Source organism: Amblyomma americanum, chromosome 1 (assembly GCF_052857255.1).
Source record: "Amblyomma americanum isolate KBUSLIRL-KWMA chromosome 1, ASM5285725v1, whole genome shotgun sequence".
Classification (NCBI taxonomy): domain Eukaryota; kingdom Metazoa; phylum Arthropoda; class Arachnida; order Ixodida; family Ixodidae; genus Amblyomma; species Amblyomma americanum.
Genome location: NC_135497.1, coordinates 55,717,245 through 55,737,950, shown reverse-complemented (window position 1 = coordinate 55,737,950; position 20,706 = coordinate 55,717,245). Strand labels below are relative to the sequence as shown.

The 20,706-nt window shown below is 47.1% G+C and overlaps 1 protein-coding gene across 1 annotated transcript in view; it reads right to left on the bottom strand.

Annotated features, from left to right (window-relative positions):
• The window catches only part of LOC144132890 (cell adhesion molecule Dscam1-like), a 529,721-nt gene that overhangs the window by 14,585 nt on the left and 494,430 nt on the right, over positions 1-20,706 (bottom strand). The window contains exons 14-18 of the mRNA XM_077665608.1: positions 10,596-10,744; positions 8,651-8,779; positions 6,070-6,246; positions 4,898-4,968; positions 2,628-2,868 (exon numbers count right to left, since the gene is read on the bottom strand). Coding sequence (XP_077521734.1) covers positions 2,628-2,868; positions 4,898-4,968; positions 6,070-6,246; positions 8,651-8,779; positions 10,596-10,744 — 767 coding nt within the window. The remainder of the gene's footprint in view (positions 1-2,627; positions 2,869-4,897; positions 4,969-6,069; positions 6,247-8,650; positions 8,780-10,595; positions 10,745-20,706) is intronic.

Sequence of the window (20,706 nt, the reverse complement as noted above, 5' to 3'; positions counted from 1 at the left end):
TGTTCTGCAATTATAGTGCGTATATATATTTAGGGTTTTTAATTATAAGAGCGCTTTTTTCTGCATAGATTGTCAGTGGTGTAGCGCATCATAATAAAGCTAGGGCTTCCTAACTAGTAGGCTGGTCAACTAACGTTAAGACATTTTAACGATTAGTCTCCATTTTATCACCCTCGTAGGTGATAGCCATATCAGTTTTCGAGATTTCCAAAGCGCACTTACCCTCAGCGCTGAGGGGCAACAAATTATTGCCTACAATGCGCCAAAATCAATAAGCTTTCGAGAAGCTTGCAGGCAAAGCCGCCCTTCCAGTGCAAGTAACTCGTCGACAGCCAAAATTTGTTGGTCCACAGAGCCGAGGGTAACTGTTTGGTTTGGTGTTATGGAGCTTAATCTCCCATTGCATAGTACGTACACGGGCCTCTAGCATTTCTCCGCTATCGAAATGCGATCGCCACGGCCGGTATCGAACCCGCACCTTTCGGGTCAGCAGCCGAGCACCGTACCCACAGAAGCACCGCGGCGGCTTCCGAGGGCAACCGTGTTTTCGAAATTCTAAAAGCTGCTATTAATATTCCTTACTTACGCCTCTTAGTACACAAGATGGTTAGGTTTATGGGGGTTTAACGTCCCAAAGCGACTCAGGCTAAGAGAGACGCCGTAGTGAAGGGCTTCGGAAATTTCGACCACCTGGGGTTCTTTAACGGCACTGACATCGCACAATACACGGGTCTCTAGAATTTCGCCTCGATCGAAATTCGACCGCCGCGGCCGGGATCGAACCCGCGTCTTTCGGGCCAGCAGCCGAGCGCCGTAACCACTCAGCCACCGCGGCGGCTTCTCTTAGTACACAAGAATACTAACAGTAAAACAGTAAGAGTTGGAAAGTTAACTACTCAGTATTAGTCAACCAGCGGACTAGTTAACACATCTTAGCTGCATTCTGATGCGCTACACTGCTGAAAATACTATGCCGAAAAAAGCGGCTTTCTAGCGCAAAAAGCCCATTTTTAAAAATTTGAGAACCTAGGTGAAACACTCCGGAAACACCTCCGAGCAGCGTTATTTCTCGTGACGGGGAGCGCCATCTCTTGCAGAAAAATAGAAACTGGGGACACTCAATGCGTGCTTTCCCCTTTCGCCGCCAAGGCGTCCGTGTTCTGTGCGATGCCAGTGCACGTTAAAGATCCCCAGGTGGTCGAAATTATTCCGGAGCCCTCCACTACGGCACCTATTTCTCTTTCTTCTTTCACTCCCTCCTTCATCCCTTCCCTTACGGCGCGGTTCAGGTGTCCAACGATATATGAGACAGATACTGCGCCATTTCCTTTTCCTGAAAACCAATTATTATTATTATTTTCGCCGCCGCATCCCCTCTCTCTTGCGTGCACGTGTAGAACGGTCGTGCTGCATCGGCGGCTCGTCGCAATGTACAGGGTGCAGTGCGGCTTCAGAAGGATATCTGCCAACTGACAGCTATTTCGGAAAGCGAACTTAATTAACGGTGTAAAGCTCGTTAATCACGTGTCCTCTGTGGAGCAGACGATTGACAACGACACAGCACGACTGAGCGGAAAATGTGTTTCGCAAATCAGCGATCACATCGTTCACGACGTGCACCTCGAGGTAAATCTGCCATTTGGTTACATGCTCAAAATACCGAACGGTCTATAAGCACTGCAAAACAAAGCGGCGCACCCGATCAATGTTCGGCGTTGTCGAATATGCGGCGTGTGCTTTAGTTGTTTTGATATGGCATCCTTGCCGAAGTAATCGTGTACCGTCGGGGACGAAAGGTTTCGGCGTGCGAGAAAAGAAAAAAAATTCTCCATGGCCATGGCATATTATACGCTAAGAGCGCGCTGCCTTCCTAAAATCGGCAGCGCGTATTTCCAATCGGCTACGGCTCGCCGCCACAGGATAAACGCGGCGCTGTCGTCACGCGACCAAACTTTAACTTGGGTTCCCTATAGGGGCTCATTGTATTCTGCGCATTTCTCTATAAGCTGAATGATGGTGCGAATATGGTCTGTCGTCGAGCATCTTTTCCTAAAAATAGCCTGTTCTTTTGTTTGGTTGACTGAGTTGCTCTAACTTAATGGAGCGTGGGGCAAACCTAGGCTCCGCAAAACATAAAAGGAGACAACCTCATTTGGCCAAACATCCCATCCAGAAGTTCCCGACGAGCGCATTTTTAAACGGCAAATAATTTATGAACGCAATTTTATAATAGATCATAAGATTTCACTATAACAATAAATATATCCGCAGATGTCCCTTCGGCAGGCTTGCTTTATTTTGCTTATTAACGTTTTTGCTATCGTCAAAAATGTTCCCCACTGGTTTTCTGTCATTGCCAACTACTCGATGCGACCGATGGACAGACTTTGAAAGAAAGATTTTGCTGCGTATCGGAAGAATGGGCCATTAAGTTCAATATTTCTATAACTGTAACTTGGCTTTGTCCGACAGTTGCATCACAATTAAAACTGATGACCACAAATCCTGGACTTGGAACTACGCGGAACTTATACGAGTACTGATATATACGCCTGCGCGCAATAGCAGAGGCCTTCTTAGCGAGCGTGCGGCCGCAGAGGCAGCGTAGTGCAGCGCTTGCCACTTGCCGTATTCGTAGGTCTTGACAACTATTTCGTCGGCGGCGGGACCGGCTCCCTGGCCGTTGAACGCTTGGACGACAATCACGTATTTAGTGTTCTTCTGGAGGCCGCCTATGACGAACTCCTCCTTGCTGCCCTTGTTGTCCACCTCGACCGTCTTGTATATGAATGGCTCGCTGGTGCCTTGAGGCTTGTACCCCACGTAGTAGCCGCTGATTTGCATGTTCTTATGGTCGTGGTGTGGTTTCTGAAATGAATGCGAAACATTTCACAACACGTGGCAATGTTGGAAATACAGCTTTAGCTGCCTTTCTTATGTGGTAAACTTTATGTTGGGCAGACGGTCCGTTGCCCCAATGTGTCGGGTTTTATGGCTCACTAGTAATTGAGGCTATCATGCGCCAAACACAGGGTACATCAATATGAATGTCCGTCTGAAGGAGCAGTTTAAGTCGTTATTGTCGCGCGATGCAGCACATTGCAGGGAATACAAAGAAGGAAAAAACAAAGACAGGGAAGAGTGCCATCCGCTTTTTTTCACAAAATCTAGCTTACTATTCCACCACAAGATTTGTGTGACACGAGTGGTCAAGCACACATATACAATCGAAAAGAAAAAAAGCATTAGATGTGTCAGCCGGCTTTCTGTCACACTTCCCAGATCGTGAATTCATCTACCTGGATCATACCCAGCAATTCAGGACAAAAGCATTTTTGAGCGGTAAACCGTTTATGAACACAAATTTTTCATGAAATGTAGATTTCACTGCAGCCATCACTACATAAGCAGATCACCCAACGGCAGTTTTGTATTTTTTTCTATTCACGTTTTTGCTATCGTCCAAAGCATTCCCCATTTGTTATCTATGGCAGTCTTAACTGTTCGACGCGACCTATGGAAACACTTTAAAAGAAAGATTTTGCTTCATATCAAAATAATGGACCATTAACCTTCAATAGTTTCATAACAATGTCATACAATTTTCAATTTTCAAAATTTTTGCCCGAGAAAGCTGGACTTGTTATGACAGCGTCACTGTTAAGATTGCAGTTTTCTTGCCCAACTCCATGTATGTTCCTTCCAGGTGTCCCGATGTTAGCTGACACTCTGCGCACGTCCTCTTCTTTTCGTGTTGTGTCCACTTCTTGCAGCGCAGTAACGGCCTTTCAGTTATGGCGCTTGAGATGCCATCATCGTGGTACAGTCGGCCGTTGTCTACAGACGACGGCGCCTTCAGTCTGGCCAAGTTCGCTAAAAATGCAGCATCGGTCGAACCTCGCCACGATGACGTTGGGATTACACGTTCTTTCAACGACATTGATGGTGGTGAGAGTTTAACGTTTTCAACCTGCACATGGGATATGAGGGGCGTTCAGAGCTCCCGTTTAATTTAGGTCACCCGGGGCTCTTTAACGTGCGCTGCCATAGCGCAGCATACGGGCGTGTTTTGCATTTTGCCTCCACTGAAATGCGGCCGCGGCGGCCGAAAACCCGCGACATCCGGATCGTCAGCTGAACGCCAAAGTCACTCAGCCACCGCAGCGGGTACAGCCGAACGGAGATACTGCACCTTTTGTACAGCATTTTAAGAAGTTCATGTGATGATGAGGGAGAGAGAGAGAGAGATAAATAGGAAGAGGGAAGGCAGGGATGTTAACCAGAAGGGCGTTCCGGTTGGCTACCCTGCACTGGGGGAGAGGGATGAGGGGATTGAAAAGGGTAAGAGAGAGGGGGCACAGTCACAACTGGTCCCTCAAGCCAGTTGCTCCCAGGAAGCTAAATAGGGCCTTGTAGGGCTTGAGGGTAGTCGATTGCCGTGGCCACGGCCCTAACATCCTGCCCTGTGTTAAAGGGCGAGGGTCGAGGTGGCCCAAGGCACGACGCAGCGTACGTTTTTCGATCACCATAGCAGGGCGCTTACAGAGCTACATCTTTCACAAGCAGGGCTGTCAGCCATCCCAATCCGGAAGGTCCATTGTTTTGTGAGCCATAGACGGCAAATCAATGTTGCTTCGCGTCATGTGATGATGCGGTTCTAACGCTATAATTTGGTGTTCAGCAGGACATGGAGTAAAATAAATCACTATCGCTACGCTGATAATGGAGGCGACCTATAGAGAACATGTCTTCAGTGGATGTGTAATTTTGAGCTCGAGGTGTATTCATGCGTGCCGACTGTTCTACTGTCTATATAATATGCACATTTGGAAAAACATTTTAAACAAAGCGTACGCGTGCAACCAATTCGAGAAAACTGCTCCGCTGCCGAACTTACCCTCCAGGAGAGTTTGATGGAACTTGAGTCTAATGCAGCCGCGCTGACTTGCGATGGAGCTTCCTGGGGTGCTGCACGGCGGAATGTAACGTGTTATTGCCTACCCCTTTAATGACCCCTATCGGTAGCAGTACAACACCTTTGGCCAGTGTAACTGAATACAACCGGACAAGAAGCCAAGTGAGCAATACCCTTATTTAGTTCACTCGGTACACCTTGAATGTGTGCTGCCTGTTCATTGAGGCTGTTTCAAATTACCCGAGAGAAAAGTTGTGCACTAAAGCATATAACATCGTGTACTTGGAAAATGAGCAATACAGTCACTGGCCTAGTCTAGGTGGAGACGACGTTACGGAATCCGTACGGATTCCACGATCACAATGAGGCGGACAAAAGAAGTGGGTGAAGTATAGATGTGAAGTTTGTGACGTAACGACCACTTGTAGCAGATCGATGCGGTTCTTTACGTGGCATTTAAGGCATCGGGCGACGTCTGCGTGAGCTATGACTCAGGTGTAACCCTTTGGCTAATAATCGGCATCAGCTGCGCTTGCCTATGCTCTCTCCGCCTGTTGTCTTTTTTGCACTATATTAACATCAATGAGTACCAGCTCGCCTCGTTTTCTGTCTTCCATAACTATCGGTAGTGCGTTTTCTTTCACATTCAACGGACTGCAAAGGGGTGGTTCAAGGATATGAGCCAAACTTCCGTGATACTAGTTAAAATATGCGTTAAAATTTTGTCATCGAATCTACCAAGTGCAAACAGTACGGACCGCCTCCCATCAGTCCGACAACGTGACTCACAGCCTTACCCCCCTCCGCGCGTTTCGCATCACAGCTTTCGTTATTCTTACCTCTTGCTACCCTCCATGCAAACTTGAAGACGCTTGCTACTGCCCCCATTCACCCCTGAAGAAGGAGCCGAGCCGGTTCCGAAACGTCTGGTTTCACTTTAAAGGATTTTGTTGGAGATGTGTCAGAGTTTATCATAAGGGTCTTGGCGGCAGTGTCGCTAAGCTAGGCGTAGAATACTCACGCAGATGGAGACCATGCAAACGGCACAGGAGCAATGCGAGCCGTTGCGTGCTGAATTTTACGACAAGCGTCGGTAAAGGTGCACGGAACACGTGAGTGGGTAGGGTGCCCCCACAGAAGGCACTTGCTCTCACCTTCCATGTTTGTAGTGACCGAAATAGGTTTGCTGGGCGTGGATGATCCGAGGTCGTTGTTTGCGATGACCTTGAACTGGTACTCGGTCACCGGCTGCAAGTTCGTCACCGACGCCGTGGTAAGTCCCCCCGGCACCGAGATGCGTCGCACGGAGTCGTGGTCGTGCCGGCCGCCCCCTGAGATCCGATTAGACCAGACAGATTACGGAGAAGTTTCGCACATTTCCGCTTTATTTGTAGGGATTATGGCGGTGTTGGTTCTACAGTCTCCGGTCGCAATCAAACGCCATCAAAGCTCCTCGCTCGCTCACTGTAAATAATGCAAGCACGTTAGAACTGCAAGAAAAGACGACGGACACCAAATGAAGGTGGCGAAATGCTGGATTACCAGAGGCTGAAGGCAGCCAGCACATACTGATATAGAGTGTCTTTTTTAAAGATTTACAGATTTTTATTTTAAAAACCATGTGACAGTTACGTCGTCGCTGTTGGTACATGTGAGTTGTAGAGGAAGGCGGACATTTTGTATGGGATACAGCACAACTAAACTATGATTCATTAAAAAAACATCAACAAATGAACTGTAACTTTTTATTTTAAGGCATAAGATTATATTGTGAAATTGAAGGATGTCAACAGAGAAGGCGCATCCACTTTTTCCACTTTATGCATCGGCATTGCGGTTCGAAACATCGAGTGTCAGAAATACGCTTTTGAAAACTCGTTGAGTTGGCTTTCCCGCGTTGCGCATTTTGAAAATGGAGTCGCTGCGCGTAGTGTTTCCGCCGAAATAACCTTCCTTTCTTCTCCATCATGAGATACAGAAACTTCGCCTGCATTTGCTGCTTCAGGAATGTGAGCGGCGACATTTTATAAATGTGCAACGCCGGAAAGCCAACGGAAGGAGCTCTCGAAGGAACAAATTCCCCTTTCGCTATTTCGATCCACACTGCCGATGCAGAAAATTTAAGAACTGGCTCGCCTTCGATGTTGACAGCCTTCAATTTCAGAATATAATCTTAAGCCCTGAAACCAAAAGTTTTAAAAGTTTATTGGGAAATTATAGTTAATTAATCGTAGCTTAGTTCTGCTCTATACTATACGCAATGCCCGCTCTGCTTAACAATCTTGCTGTACAGACCGCATCGATGAACCTCTCACTGTTTTTAAAACATACCTGAACGCTGTAAAGAAATACGTTTTCTTCGAGTACTGAAACGCACTGATACGCTTTTTGTAAGGTGTAACGCTCTCGGTAATCAAATTTCTTTTATTTTTCAGTAAAGGATTACTAGTATTCTGTTGCATTCTTTTTTGTTAAAAAAAGTTTAACCAGAGGTATAACTTGGATAATCTGAAATGAGCACGGAATTCTCTAGCGTTAAAGCGACAACGCTCGGACTGCGGAGAAGCCACCCGCAATGATGTCCTCACTAGCAAGTCTGTGTTTCGCGCTTCGCATTTCAGCGCGACTGCACGGCGGAATGTCATGCTTAGTGAACTTGGGTTTGGTACCCTCTGAGCGCGAACGAATAGCGGAGCGCAGAGCGTCGCGTTGCTTCAAGACACTGCAGAAGGCATGTTAAAGCCTCTCACTTCGAGACATTCTTCAGCGTGACCACTGATGTGTTCACGACAGGACGTGGAAAAAATGCCGAACTTGGAAAAACAACTGCTGGTGAAATTACCGTCAAATGCACTGCAACAGATCGAGAAATCCGCACTTGTTTATTCTTGTTCGTGTACATTTGTGATATGTTAATAAAATATGGATGAAAAGTAACTTAGTTGTAATAGATTAATTCTCTATGATTGCTGAGTTGCTCTTAATGGGCTGTAAGTGACCACTGAGATCAGTTACATTTCAGTAGAAGTAATTATAATGGAAATCGGTTACTTGTTTCCTGGAACGTGTACAAGACTGCTTTAAAATAACAGTTTATGAATGTTAAAAAAATCACTCGGCATATAAACCAGCTTGTTAAAGTTAGCATCCGGCGTTTTCTGACATTCTTAATGTTATATATTGCTTAGTCTGGTTAACCAAGCATTCGAGAAAATTTTTTTCAAAACCGGCGCAAAAACAAAAGAAAAGAAAAACAAACATTCATCTGCATCCAAGCTCGAATATCCACTGAGTTACGAAGTGAAGTGCTTTGCCATAATTAGGAGGCTATTATTAATACCCAACAATTCTGGACAAAATCAATTTTGAGCGGGTAACCGTTTATGAACGCAATTTTTTTCATAAAATGTAAGATTTGACTGTAGCAATCAGTATATCCGCAGATCACCCGAAGGCAGTTTTGTATTTTTTTCTATTAACGTTTTTGCTATCATCAAAGGCGTTCCCCACTGGTTTTTTATGGGGGACTTAACTGTTTGATGCGATCGATGGAAACAGTGTAAAAGATAGATTTTGCTACATACCAGAAGAATGGACCATTACCTTCAATATTTCAATGACAGTGTCTTACAATTTTTCGATTTTCAAAATTTTTGTCCGAGAATGTTGGACGCGGTTTCCGCTGGATACGAAATCACCGCTGAAGGAGTTCCTCTGCGGTGGGGCTTCACTCACCCGTTGGCTGGTAGACAATGGAGTAGCTCGCGATGGGACTATTGCCGGCGTATGGCGCCGTCCATACAAGGCTCACCACGTTGCTGGTCACTTCCGCCACTCTCAGATCTTCGGGTGCATCGGGAACCTCTGCGGGACACAGTGCCGGCCATTGATAAGACGCCGAGAGAAAGCTCTGTGGTAGGGAGCGCGGATGCCTCTCATACCACTGAGTACAAACTCGCCAAGTCCCTCCCTATGGCACAAGGTGCTGAAGCGGGCAACTTCTTCCCCTTATTGTTATTTTTTTTGGCAAGCGCTTTATGCGAATGGAACGAAGAGGCTGTCTCTGTCATTTGTGTACCTTGCCTTCTGATCTTATACGCTAGGATACAACTGAAATGACCATTTTGATGCATGCGCACTCGCGGGAAAGAGTTAAAATTGGAATGGACACTTAAGTTTCGCCTTAAGGGTATGACGAGATAGCGTAATGGGCTAATTCTCATATATGCAGAAGGTCATTCCATGCTTTACATTCATAGAACCCTGGGAGTCCTCATACCGCTCCTGGCGCAGTGGGGCAGCGGTTACGCAATGCGCCACTAACCTGTGATGGCAGCTAGGTGCTCCCAGCGGTGGTCCTTGTGCGACCCAGGTTGCTCTTCCAGAGCGACCAATCATTATTTTAACTGCCACCTGCCACAGTGGGCAGCTTTCTCAGAGGCAGGTCATGATATGCCGCAAGGTCACGTGACTTACGTGACCTACCTGGCCCACCTGTCTCCTAGGTTGCTCTCTGGGGATCGCATGCCAGAGCCATGCCCGAGATTTTTCGCTCGCAACGCGACGCCGACAACGCCAGATTGTCTGGAGAACGGGTCTCTTAACGTCATCGTGTTAGAAACACCCCTTCACCAACAACTGTTGCACTCGAGATTGCTCGCTTCTCCGTGGATATACTGCTTGCTGGGAAGGCTTGAGACCGAAACTACCAAGTTCTAAGTAAGCGTGCTCAGCCGTACGACCGCTACGCCAAGGCTGCATTCGTCTCGCTCATTAATATTAGCAATGTGAGACAACACGCTTTTTCCGCATGAATTGGCACGCGAACAATATGCACGAGCCACAAATCTCTCCCTCTTTTGTGTGTGTCCGCATATTTTCACCCAATAGGGTCTTAAAGCAGATTCATCTTTTGAACCTAACAGTTACGCCTAGCGCATCCAACTGGCTAGCCTTCGATGTCGCATCACAGGCTCGAATAACAACACGCAAGATTTGATAATATATCGAATAACAACACGCAAGATTTGATAATATATTTAGTTTTCCTTTACGCAGACAGCGCACTTAGGCGCTCTGTAGGCAGGCAAAGCGACGTCTCAAAGAACGAGGACTTTTAGGAAAATGCAAAACAAGTCCGCGTGCCGCCCGGAGTCGGACAGACAGCGCCTCTGCTTTGTTTTTCACCGTCTGACTCGTTTTGCAACACCCACGATCCCTTAGCACGCTCTACCTGAGAGAAGCGCTGTCGATTAGTTTAGGAGAATACGTCGCGACGCTAGTTCGCTCACTGTAGTTTTAAAGCATACAAATACAGCAGTGCAGAAGATGAACATAGGGTGCTTCAATGCCAGCGCCGCCGTTCAGGTTGGAGACAACTTAAGCGACGCCGCCATATTGAATCGCAACTGTCTCTCCCATGTACCGCGAAATACTCGACTGGTATCCCAGTGTAGCTCTTGCTGCAAAACGCCGTTCAAGTTAAAGCACTTTGAAGCGCGCCGAGAGCATGAACGGCGCCGTTAAGAACGCTAGCGGCGCTGATCCCGTGCGATTCAATACGGCGGCGCCGCCGAAGTTGTCTCCACCCCGGCGCTGGCATTGAAGCACCCTAGCAGTACAGAAGGTTAGCACGACACACAGCGGCGAGGACGGGCAGTGGCGCAGTTCGGCCGCTCACCCTGAACGATGACACGGCTGCTTCCGGTGTCCTTGCCGAAGGGGTTGGACGCGGTGCAGCTGAAGGTGGCCGAGTCGCTGCGCTCGGCGGCGCGAATCTTGAGCGTCGACATGCGGCCGCGGTCGCTGTTCTCCTCCTTGAGCACGTACCTGCGAAGGGGGGAGGAACAGCAGCCGTGTGTGTTCGCGAGGTCACAATGAAAGGGGGAGCCCGCTGGAGACAAAAGACGTGACATTTGGAATGTAGCTCGGAGTGAAAACTGCACGCAGTCACCGTTAGGACCAACGAAAGGGCAAGGGCGCTGAAAAAAATAAACAAGCCGTTTTCGGTGCCCCATGTCAAGATACGAAGCTTGTACTGAAAATATACGCTATGCTTGGCCTTTTTTTTTTACGGCGCGCCTGTAGCGTCACCGGCGAAAGGCCGTTTCACGCCCGCTTCCTTCGGCCTTTGCTGGCCAGGTAGGAAGGCGATACACTTCAATTATTTTCAAGTGCACATAACTTTATTTCGAGTAAACTGCACTCTAATAAAAAAGAGAGAGGATATATTAGAGCGGCAGGGACACCGAATTTGAATATTTATCTCGTTGAACTCGGCCGTAATAAGTGCAGTGTTTTATACTTTTCCCTCCGAGTAGAACTTCTAGCGGCACTACGGTAACCCTTTCCAACTTTTTTCATTTAATGTCTGCGCTATCGCGTAACCGTATGCCATGCATTTAGCACAATGCATGCTTAGTGCAGCTGCACGGTAAAAAGGGATATTGTGGATTGGAATTGATCAATCGATAGAAAAGATGCTTTACTGAAATGAATGAGTAAATTACCACTGTGAAGTAAATCACAGACACAGGAGTGTTTTCCGGCGAAATGAGAAAATCTCAGCGGCATGTTTTATTCCTCATGCTGTCACGCGTCATTTTCTTTTTGTTTTGCTGAAGACTTTCAATAAACTGATACTTGATGGCCTGTTTGTTTAGGTTTTTTTTAAGGGGATTTAACGTCCCAAAGTGACTCAGGCTATGAGGGACGCCGTAGTGAAGGACTCCGGAAATTCTGACCACCTGGGGTTCTTTAACGTGCGCTGACATCGAACAGTACACGGGCCTCTAGAATTTCGCCTCCATAGAAATTGGACCGCCGCGGCCGGCATGGAACCCGCGTCTTTCGGGACAGCAGCCGAGCGCCATATCCACTCAGCCACTGAAGCGGCTGATGACGTGTTTGTGAGCTGGTCTTATATGCTGCTCACATCCGATCTCATTAAGGCTGAGGCTTGAGCCGTGGGAAACAGCAATAAATCAACCAGACTCGCCCACGCCTTCTCGTACTGAACGAGCGAGTGACTGAGTCTTTAAGCGACGTATCGCGAAGCTATCCAAATCATCAAGTTGGAATAGGGAATACGACGGTTTGGACGTCCACGCACGCTGGCAGTGCTCACCCGGCCGGCACCAAAGAAACACTAACACTCACTCCATAATGTTTCCACCTAAAACGGCGCACAAAAAAACACGAAAACGCAGGGAGAGCTGGACGGACTGAACCCTAATATTTGCGCTACATAGCCTGGTACGTAGAAAATGATTCTGACTGGCGGAAAAGGAAGGAAGGAATAAAGGAGGGAGTGAAAGAAAGAAAGAAAGTAAGAAAGGGAAAAAGAAAGAAAGAAAGAAAGAAACAAGAAAAGAAAGAAAGAAGGAAGGAAAGAAGGACAGAAAGAAGGAAAGAAAAACAAGAAAAGAAAGGAAGAGGTGCGGTAGTGGAGGTCTCCGGGATAATTTCGTCCACCTGGAAATCTTTAATGTGCACTGACATCGCACAGCACACGGGCGCCTTTTCCGTTTCGCCTGCATCGAAACGCGGTGGCCAAGTTGGTTTTTTCCTCATCCCAAGGGCGTTGCGTTGCACGAACGGCTCAGCTTCTGCAATCTACTGCCCAAAGTCCACAAGCCCGGCGTTCCGCTTCGGCCTATTATCGAATTCACCAGGGGCCGTATCCTACAAGCTGTCCACTTTAAAATGGCCATTTCGCGTCCGTATGCTTCTCTGTCATTGGTCACTCAGATATACTCGCGCCTTTCAAGTGTCCGTGGAAAGCAACCTGGCCGTTGGGTGGAAGGCGACCAGATCTCACCGTTGGCTGCGTATAGCAGCCAATGGCAGCCAGCGGTCAGGTCCGGTTCGCCTGCTGTTGACATAGCGCTCCGATGCACCTCATCAGTAGCTGTATATTGCAGCCAATAGCAGCCAATGGTGAGGTCCGGTCGCCAACCAGTCAATGGCCGGGTCGCTTGCCACGGACACTTGAAAGGCGCGGGTACGTTTATCCGAGTGACCGATGACAGAGGACCAGACAGACGCGAAATGGCATTTTTAAAATGGACAGCTTATGGAATACGGCCCCAAGATCACTGCTCTACCGACTATCGGGCTACCTTTCAAGAGTTGAGCCTTCTAGCCTGCAAGACGTCGACGCGCGTCGAGTTCGCATTGGCGAAACAGGAAAGTTTTCAAGACGGATCAAGGACCACAAACGTCACGTTAGAAAAAATAGCCATCCGACAAACGCCGTTGCCAAGCATGCTCAACAACATACAAAATTGACTGGCATAACGCCACTATCGAAGCAAAGGAAAAGAGCCTGTAATCTCGCTGGAATCACTAAGCATTCAATTGGCGCCAGCTACGATGAACCGAAGAGAAGAGAATATTCAGGCCATTTACACACGCTCGTTACGCCAGGAGTTGCGTACATAAATTGGCGAAGATGTTTGTCCTGCTCAGTGAACAAGGGACCCGTACGCAGTTCATAAACATATATCCATCATAAGAAGAACAGCAGATTGGGTGAGTTGGAAATGCTACATAATCTTAAAACAGCGCTAAGCAACAAGGACGAAGGAAGAAGGGAACACACACATCAGCGCCCTTGCGTGTGTTCCCTTCTTCCTTCGTCCTTGTTGCTTAGCGCTGTTTTAACCTTATGGACCATCATAAGAGTTGGTCAGTGACCGTGCATCACTTCACAACGTGAAGTGCTGTATACCTCCTTGTCAGCCCGATGGAGAGCAAATTCGCATTCCGTAAACAGTTCGTGATGCCGCATCACAAAAGGAATAGAAGCGTAGGTCTCTGCATGACCGATTTCAAGCCGATTTAGGGATTCTTGTCTTAATTTGTACCGCAAAGCACTGGGCCAGTTGCGAAATTCGCTGGGCGAGGGCTGACGAAAGCAGACGAAAATAAACGAGCTGTTGTCTCGTACCTATACCATTTCGCTGCCAAGGAGTCGATATCTCTTTCACCCGTAGTGTCGATTGGTAATCTACGCAATAAGTAACGTCGTGAGCCAAAACTGAGGTTAGAGAAATGTGAGGTGCAGTTGCTACGAGTAACAGACGACCCAAACGTTAGTGTCGGGTGGAGAACAGCGGCGGCACTTTTGGCGTCATAAAGAGGAAGGAGGCGTGCGGAATTACACCTTGTGCCTTACGTACTCATTCAGCCACCGTAGTTTAATTGTGAATGTATTATAATGCCGAAATATTTATTTCTTTGAACTTCATAAAATAGCAGTGTCACGAACAGCATAACTGAACTGAACCTTTTTTTCCCGATACGCAGGGGCACTGTCTTACCAATATAAAACAATTCTGGGCAAAACTTTTTTGAACGGAAAAGAGTTTGTGAACGTAATTTTATATATTGTAAGATTTCACTACAAAAATAAATATATCCGCAGATGTCCCGTCGGCAGGCTTGCATTTTATGGCTAGTAACGTTTTTGCTGACGTCAAAAGCGGCCCTGACTGGTTTTCTGTGGGATGTTAACTGCTCAATGCGAGCAATGGAAAAACTTTAAAAGAAAAATTTTGCTAGGATCGGAAGAATGGGCGATTACCATAAATATTTACATAACAGTACCTTACAATTTGTCAATATTCAAAATTTTTGTCCAAGAGTGTTGGACATGTCAAACACAATTATAGATGCAGTTTGTTGTCGTTTCCTAGCTATGTTAATATGCTCATGAGTTAGAAAAACAGTTCACGAAAGAACCGGTCGGCTAGAGGCGGGAAATAAATTAGGTTGTAGGCTTAGTCTGCTTCCAGCAGCGTTAACCACAAGGAGTTTTTAAAGATTGTAAAAAAAAGCAAGTGATGAACGAGCAAGCTTCAATTTTCACCTGATAAATGACAGCAACGATAAACTGCTCCTTAATCATCGTCCGCTTTCGGCTAATCTCTATTCTAGTAATGAAAGAAGGAAAACGGGAAAGAAAGAAGACTACTATGATTTTACTGGAAACTTGAAAGGCTACCGATTTTTACGTCCTCACAATTCGGTGCCCGCATTGCAAGACGGGCGGTAAGGAACGAGCGGGAGAATTTACAAAGGTGCATGCAAGGGTAACGGCTTGCGAGACTGGTGACGGACAGACAGGAGTCTAGTGGTATGGTGTCCTCTCCCGTGATATCATCAATCGCTCAGTTGCAGGCTCATTCGCCGACCCACCTAAAAGAAACCTCTTCATGGTGTAAACTCCACGACAAAGCGTTACATGTCAGGCGGGGGCAATGTAGCAAGCGCCAAATTCCTCACAAATTAATTTCGTCGCCGCCAGTGCCGAAGCCTATTGCAGCAGCAGGTCTTGCCGGTGAAACGAGGGAGAGAAAAAAGAAAGAAACGCGTCTTCATGTCGCCAGTGGTTGCGCACCAGTCGCCCTTTTCGATAGAAACGTGCAAGGAAAGTTGCTGGTTAGCTGGATTATGAAAGCTTGCTGTTTACTTTTTTTTTCCGCCGCTCTCGGTTCCGGGACAGATCGTATCACCCATAGCAAGTCACTGCTAATGTGGGACAGCGCGGCGGCGTGCGCCCCCGGGCTCGAATGCACGCCTTCTTCTGGGGGATTTTTCAGTGGCGCGAATTAATTAAAGCAGCGGCCGTAACCTCGGCGTAGGCGTCTCGAGTGACGTTTTAATAAGAGTCATGGAGCCAGAGTCGACGCCGTCGCTCTGCAAAGCACGGATCGGTTTCAGGGTTTCAGGCGCGGCGCGCGCCTCTGCCGGTGGGCAGGCGCAATTCCAAAACGCGCTGCTTGCTGGTGCTCTGAAATTCAGGCGCAGGGCCGTGGCGGAAGGCGCTCGTTGGCTACGCGACAGTGTCAAAAGTCGCCGAGAGCATTTATTTATTTGCGCGCCATGTTCCTCATCCATCCGAAAGCAAATAGCAGGGCGTGGCGCCAAGGCGAACGACGGCTATTGGAAAACATGGACGACCCTCCTACATTCTTACAAAATGATACGTCTTCAATAACGCAAGCCGAGCTTGTCAGGAAAGCTTACGCACGTTGCAGGAACGAAAGTAGATTGTTGGCGGTTGCCTGCAGAGTAAGGTGGGACATTTTTATTTTACGGTAGTCCACTTAGTTGCTTAATACAGACCATTCTGCAGTTAAACGCGACATAGAATGCTTCTCTCAGCTAAACTGGTGAATTGTTCGGGTTGAAATTCCACAGAGAAATGGCATTTGGCCGCCAGAATTGTTTTCTGCTACATTTGTTTCGGGTACCCTCCTAAATCCACCGAAAAATTCGGATATTTGCGCCGTCTGCGGCGACGACCAAACAAAACAAGCCGTTATCTCAGCGATTGCACCGGTGGCGCCATCTCGTATGTCGGTCGTAGAGATTCAGCAAAAAAAAGACGGGGGAGGGGGGGGGGGGGCGTCGAGTGTTTTGCGAGGAGTCTGAAGACGCTTTTTCAACTGCTTTATTAGCGATCGCAAAAAACTAAGTTTCGTCAAAACTGCACTAAATTTCAAATCTTTCGTAAAAAAGCGACTTTAACCCCCCCCCCCCCCCACCCCCCCCCCCCCTCATTGCTTTGCCGAGTCTCCATGGCCGACAAACAAGATGGCACCACCGATGCAACCGGCTTTTGTTTTGTTTCGTCATAGCCGCCGATGACGCAAATATCTGACATTTTTTTTATTGATTCAGGAGGGTACCCCAAAACAAATGTAGCATAAAACAATTCTGCCGACCATTCTTGAAGGTATTGGTGAGCGCTATCAAAATGCCCAAAGGGAAGAACACACGGGACACACGCTCACCAATACCTTCAAGAATACATTTCCAACTAGCCCCAGTAATAGCTCTTTTGATTTTTTCTGCCGACCAAATGCCATTTCTGTGCGATATTTGAGCTCGAACAAGTCACCGGTTTAGCTGGAAGAAACATATCCTACGGCGTGCGTTTAATTGCGGAACACGCTGTACAGTTTAGTTCATTTTAAAGGGTAGGAGTTGCTCGAAGAGCTGCAGTTAGAATGTTGGGGAGCTTCAAAAGAAACTATGCAAGAAACCGGCTTTCTCACACCCTCGTATCCCGTCACATGGGAAGCCCTATGAAACGGGATAAAGCAGCTTTTGCGCACTGGCACTGGCGCGGACTTTTTTTTTATTTTCTTCTTCAGTCCCGGCACAATTCCGTACAACGTGATACAGTTTCGCAAGGCGAAACAAAGACGAAAGACGGATTGCAAACGGTCAGAAACAATAAAGGCTCCACAGGCTGTTCTCTTAATCTGGGCAGAAGAAACACTTTGCATTCGTCAGCAGGGCAGCCTCCCTCGTGTGCGCGAGAGGAAATATACGGATTGTCTGTTCGGTCATCGACAAGGCTTGCCTTGGCGGAATGCGGAACGGCTATCACTCTTTTTGCCACCACTTTGCCAAGCTTATTCATCTGCGATTTGATTTTCTTCACTCAAATACAGCGAGCGAGTTAATCTTGTGTGAAGCCTAAGAGTAACTATGGGGTATGCTCGAGTCAGTTCGGAGGAGCGTCGCGCCAGCTGCAGCCGATGGCAGGAGGGCGTCGCGCCAGCTGCAGCCGAGTGGAGAGTTGGAGTGAAGATGAGCGTCAAACACGGTTGCGTGCACATGCAGAGGTCAGAAAGAACAGGCGAAGAGTGAACGCATATTTTTTTTAATTATTACAGTACGCACAATAGTTAATACAAAACCATGGTTTATGGTGGTTTAGCGTCCCCAAGCGACTCAGGCTATGAGGAACGCCGTAGTGGAGGAATCCGGAAATTTCGACCACCTGGGGTTCCTTAACCTGCACTGGCATCGCGCAGTACTAATAGAAAAGTATAAATGTATATTAAATGCACACAAACGATATGGCCAGTGAGTAGGCAACCAGAGCAAGAAATTACATCTGATAAAGAAAATAAACGAGGTATATGGAACTGCAGAGCCGCTTGCTTCTAGCCTTCTTTTCTTACCGCTTCCAACTACAAGACTTGAAATAGACATCACCGCGTACATACCTGGTTGGTCCATCGTGGATGGCTGCCGGTCAAAGTGCGCAGTTGCAAAGTAGTAAGATAAAATATGCAGAGCACACTGAAGGTGCTCCTGAAATAATTTATGAACATTTGTAAATGCATGCCTTGCTATTTCTGATATTTTTAAATTCTCATCTCTTAGATGATTAGGTTTTCTTATGCCCGATGACCACCTCCATAACATCGCAGGAATGATAATAATGGCATCTGTTCTTTTTTTCCTTAAATGTTCGCGCTTTTTATTGACCAATCAGAGGCGCAGTAGCTCAGGCTCGACAGCCAATGCCTACTTTTGTCTTGCAACTATGTTCTTTGGTACCAAATTGAGTAGCGTGTGCTGGGGCCCCTGTACACCTCCACATATGGTTGCAAGTTCTGGAATAAGTATTCAGTGAAAGCGAATAAATGTTTTTCTCTACAAGCCCGTGTAACAAATCCTTTTCACACTTCTCAAAGGCATTCGTCGCGACGGACCTTGGGGAAGATGCTTCAAAGAAGTAAAAAGCTTACGAAGTTGGCACCTAACCGCCAAAGTGCCAAGTCAGCCCAGAACGAACTCAGAGAAGTGTGCCAGCCAGATCCGATTTATAAGACAGCACAGTTCTAACACTACCTCTTCAAACAAATGTAATTCAGCGCAGTAGCTCGATTTAACTCTTTTCGTGTCTAATCAAGTGTTCTAGTAGCCTAATCTGACCATAACAAACAGGACACCCTGGACATCTTACGTTTATTCTTAATATTACCATATTTTTGTTTGAACAACTCTGGCAGAATTTCTCAAGGAAGACATTTTACTGTTCCTTTTGTCTATTGCTACATCTGGAGACTGTGCCGGACAGATTGGCCAGAAAGAATGAATAAATTTGAGCCGATTGGCAACGAGAATAAAATAGACGTCGAGGGAGTTCCGTCATGCCATACCCATTATCTGGCCGTTATTATTATCACAGCAGCCATGCTAGTGCTCTCTGAAGAACAACCGGGCGTTACACTCAAATGAGAGCAGAACACCGTGCCTGCGCAAAGTTAGGAAATCTTTTCAAGGGGCTATATATGGAAGCCAGCTTTAAAGAGAGCTAAATAATTGAGTAAGTCGCAGTACACTGGAGAATAGGCGCGCTCAGAAAGGCGAAGCCGAGCTGCGAATCTTTCGCTGCAGCCGACTTATTGCCGCCCCCGGGGAGGGGGAGGAGCTTACCTGTGAGAGCTTAGAGCGCAGGCGAGATTGCGACACGCCTGAAAGTGCGGCGTAATTATGAGAACGTCCTGTATAACACAATAGTAACTGAGAATAGGCTGCTGAACCGGGGCTGGCGCAGCCCCGTCGAAAAGGATGAAAAAAAAAAGGCACAAAGCCTGCGAAAGTCTTTGCCATCACAGGCGACTTCTTCGGGAGGGTCGTTAACCGTATCCAAACGGCTGAATCTTGTTACTTTCTGAAGTCTGCAATGCCTCACTGCCCGAAAAGATTCGCCTGGTTGGCCTGGTTAAGTGCCTTTAGCTTTACGTCGGCATATTTCTTCCCCTTCAGGACTCCGGGTCTTCCCACAGAAGGACACCCTATACTTGTGCAATTCAGACTCGGCTGAGCTTAAAGCCCGCTGCTTTGACGCCCTCTAGGACCCGAGTAATAGAGAAGAAAGTGTCGGACAAAATCTTTGTAAAACGGGCGCCGCACTGCTGCGCTTAAATGACAAAGAGAAAAAAAAAACAGAACACCACCGGATGCCCTATTTTATTCCTTCTCTACTCCTTGCTTCTTGCTTTACGGAACAGGACAGTGGCAGTGGCAAAAGGGAATGCGCTGCAGTTATGTCTAATTGATTTAGATACGAAATGCGAAGCAGATGATAAACACGAGATAGGACGCTCTTTTTTCGCTTAAAGCGAAAACTTGAAGTAAATATTGAAGTTAAGCCGAGTCAGACGCGAGTGGAGCTCAGAAATAGTAATCAGCGAACCTTCGCAGTGTTCAACTAGCACCAATGGAAACCTCAAATTCAATTTTCACACTGACTTCGCCTGACATACTGGTACGTTGTTGTGGATGTTCACATCCAGCAATTTCGATATCTAACATTCGCTGCTGCGGAAGCTTCTTAGTTGGGGACACCGCTCAACTACCTATAGGGCCACGTATTTACCGATGAATTAAGCGAAAACTCTAGAGTACCAGAGGATATATCTTAGTTTGTCTTCTTCGTCCATCCTCGCTCGCTGCAACGCCTGGAAGCCATTTACGTACTGGTGTCAGCAGGGTAAAAAAATATTTGTCTGACACTGAAGGGTCGCAACGCGCATTTCACATTACTTCCATATTCATTGCTGTTTGGATGCTCAACACTACGATTGCGTTCGCGGGAAGGATCACAAGAGCCGTTAAAACAGTACAACAAGGAGAAAACCAAGACAGAAAGGGACTATTTAGAAAATGAGACCTGCAACGAAGGAAGAAGAGACGATAGAGGATGCTTTTCAGGGTTCACACCGTCTAACCTTTGCGGTGAAATTTAATCTCTAGATCACTATTTCCTTTGCTGCCGGCAGTGCGCCTCTCAGAGAAGAAAATATCTCTAGGTAACCTTGGTTTGATTAGGGCTCGCTCTTTCTGTTCCAATTTTCCTTTCGGTGAAAACGTTAAGAGGCGTGGCCTGCAACCAGTGTGCAAGTGTATATCCGTAGTGAAGTCATTCGAAGTTTATTTCGGTTTCTTTACAACTGGGTAAACAAGCCAGGGTACGA